We start from the raw sequence: 3127 nt of genomic DNA on the forward strand, positions 1-3127 counted from the left end.
TTATGGGATGACTTTTATTATCCAAGTTGTCTATTTACGTGGGTGAATCAAGTACAACAAGTCAGGTCAGAGCTTGTGGTAGAAGATTGGGCTCTGCTACGCAGATCCACTCAACTAGGAAAGAAGTACGCATTGCTGACTGACTGTTTGAACGATCCTAGTTACTAGTAGCTAATCAAGTCAGAGTAGGGTGGCCGAGAAGCTTCTTGCCGGTGCCCCCAAAAGCAAAGCACAGACTCTACTCACCCACGCGTTTTCCACCTACGGAGGGAGAAATCATCGAAATATCCTCATCCCCTGAAAGGGAACCCGAAAACAGGACGAGAGTGGATAGGGTGACTAAGGAGGCCGTAAAAATTAGTAGTGCATTTTTGAAAGATAAGATTACAAAAAGGCGAGAGCAGCATAATTGTTAGTTAGGGGTAAGAGGGGACGGGCCCGTATAGAAAGTCAATCCTTCTTTTTCCGATATGCCGCTCCGCAAGCAAGGAGTGCCACGCACGAGCGGAGCGAAAACTAAGCAAGGGGAATTCCGTCATTCCATGGAAAGCATGCGAAATCCTTTGATTGTTTATAGAATCAAAATAACTATATAGTCTTTCTTGTTCCACTTGCAAGGCAAGGAAAATAAAATGTCAGTTTCGTTATTACAACCTTATTTTTTTATGTCAAAGACAAAAAGCTACGCGCAAATTCTCATTGGATCTCGGTTGTTCTTAACAGCGATGGCTATTCATTTAAGTCTTCGGGTAGCACCACCAGATCTTCAACAAGGTGGAAATTCTCGTATTTCGTATGTACATGTTCCTGCGGCTCGGATGAGTATAGTTATTTATATCGCGACAGCTATAAACAGTTCCTTGTTCCCATTAACAAAACATCCCCTTTTTCTTCGCTCTTCCGGAACCGGTACAGAAATTGGTGCTTTTTCTACTTTGTTTACGTTAGTGACTGGGGGGTTTCGGGGAAGGCCTATGTGGGGTACCTTTCGGGTGTGGGATGCTCGTTTAACTTCTGTATTCATCTTGTTCCTTATTTACCTGGGTGCACTGCGTTTTCAAAAGCTTCCTGTCGAACCGGCTCCTATTTCAATCCGTGCTGGACCGATCGATATACCAATAATAAAGTCTCCAGTCAACTGGTGGAATACATCGCATCAACCTGGGAGCATTAGCCGATCTGGTACATCAATACATGTTCCTATGCCCATTCCAATCTTGTCTAACTTTGCTAACTTCCCCTTCTCTACCCGTATCTTGTTCGTTCTGGAAACACGTCTTCCTATTCCATCTTTTCCCGAATCTCCCTTAACGGAAGAAATAGAAGCTCGAGAAGGAATACCACTAAAAACCTAGTTCGCTCTCAAATAAAAACCTAGTTCACTCGCTAAAGCATCCATGGCTGAATGGTGAAAGCGCCCACCAACCTAGAAAGGCAAAATGGGTCAAAAAGTAGGTTCGATTCCTGCCGGATGCACTGCCTCTTAAAGACAGAAACAGAGGAGGGAAAGAAGGTAGTATAGGGAACTTGCTTTTGGATTCTTATCGAAAGTGAATCCCTCTAACACTTCTGTTAGTGTTTTATGAGAAAATCTTTTATAGACACAACAAGTGTGAAAATCCTTAGTCACTAGGCAAGAAAGCTCGATGGGAACAAAAAGGATACAATTAGTTCATAATCAAAAAAATGTACAATTTCAAAGGAAAGAAGGAATGGCAAGTTTCCCTCCATTGAACATCAATCAATCTAGAAATAGGTAAAGGAAGGCGTATCACAGGGGTATTTTGCTTTTTTCTATTCACTTCCGTGGGGTTCTAAATTGAAAACATGAACACAAACGAAATCGTATTGAAATTACATAAAAAAAGAAAAGGGAGGAGTAGCTCTTGGTTTAAAGAAAAGGGAGGAGATGGATCGAATTCAGTCTTTTTCCTTTCTTTGATGATCTTCCACACATCTATTTGAATTCCCTGCGAGTGAAGGATTTCTCGTATGGAGAAAAACCTCTTGAGCGCTATCTGATCTTATTTTTGTATTTAAAATATGGGACCTGCCTTTTTAATGGGACATCCCGGCAACAGGCCTACTCATGCATGTGGCCAAGTACTCGACCAATCCTCGGAGCGAAGGGATGAACGAATTCTCGAGGTCTGGTTCATTGAGGTCAGCATCACATGAAACCTTTAGCACTTCCGTTCGATATTGGATGGAGTATGGCTGGAAGGTCAGCCTAGCTAGTCTTGTCAATCGGCCCTGACTCGTCTTCTCCTTGGTACCTACCGCTATTGAACTTCGGTACCTATATTCCTGAAACAAGACAGACCTTCATGAAGACCTTCTATTTTGGAATAAGATCGGACATTTCCACATTGAGGTGAAATTACATATGAGGAAAATAATCCTGGACTACGAAAGCTGCCCTTGTGTGGTAGAACCAGGTCTTCCACCGGGCGGTCAGCCAAGTACTGAAGCCCCTATCTTGATATAGAATAGAAGTGAGTTCACACTAAAAATAGAAGAAGCCCTATGATTTTTGAGCCCTGCTATCAATCACTTCGGTAAAGGGATCGAAAGATTATGGTCTGAAATAGAGATTTGAGAGTCCCTCGTGTGAGTACGTGCTGAAGAGCAAGGAGTGAAAGTGCGTTCATCTTTCTTTCTGCTAGTTGTTTCCTGCTAATAGTGATTAGTGAGTGCCCCATACATAGCCAATGTCCGCCCGTGTTCACATCCAGTCTTCTCTGTACACTAGTGCAGCTTCCAGCTCTATGCTATGTATGGTAGTCGTTTGACTCGGGAATCCCTGATAAAAGCTTTTAGTCCGTGCCTGGCAGTTTCAGCCGTGGTCCAGTCCAGCAGCCTCTTTTCGATCCAAGAGTCGCATGAGAAGAAAGCTTCCGGTTAGCTTCAGTTAGTGTTAGTTAAATAGAACGGGAACCTCGTAACTATGCCAAGCCCGATCTTGGTTCCAATGCTGCAGAGAAAGGTTATGGGTAAAAAGAAGGTCTTTATCCTGGTGTCATTTACTTTCATAAAGCAAATCTTAGTAAATAAATGTGGGTGATCCTACTTAGAATAAGACTTATATTGTGGTGTGAGGTACTAATATAACTCCACTTTATGCGTA

The 3127-nt window shown here is 42.7% G+C and overlaps 1 protein-coding gene across 1 annotated transcript; it reads left to right on the forward strand.

Annotated features, from left to right (window-relative positions):
* The first annotated feature begins 632 nt into the window (after positions 1 to 632).
* Positions 633 to 1355, forward strand: ccmC. The gene has a single exon. It carries the CDS (start codon positions 633 to 635, stop codon positions 1353 to 1355), a length of 723 nt encoding a protein of 240 aa, YP_009433722.1.
* The last annotated feature ends 1772 nt before the right edge of the window (positions 1356 to 3127 follow it).

The sequence above is a fragment of the mitochondrial genome of Triticum aestivum (genome assembly GCF_018294505.1).
Source record: "Triticum aestivum cultivar Chinese Yumai mitochondrion, complete genome".
Lineage (NCBI taxonomy): Eukaryota > Viridiplantae > Streptophyta > Magnoliopsida > Poales > Poaceae > Triticum > Triticum aestivum.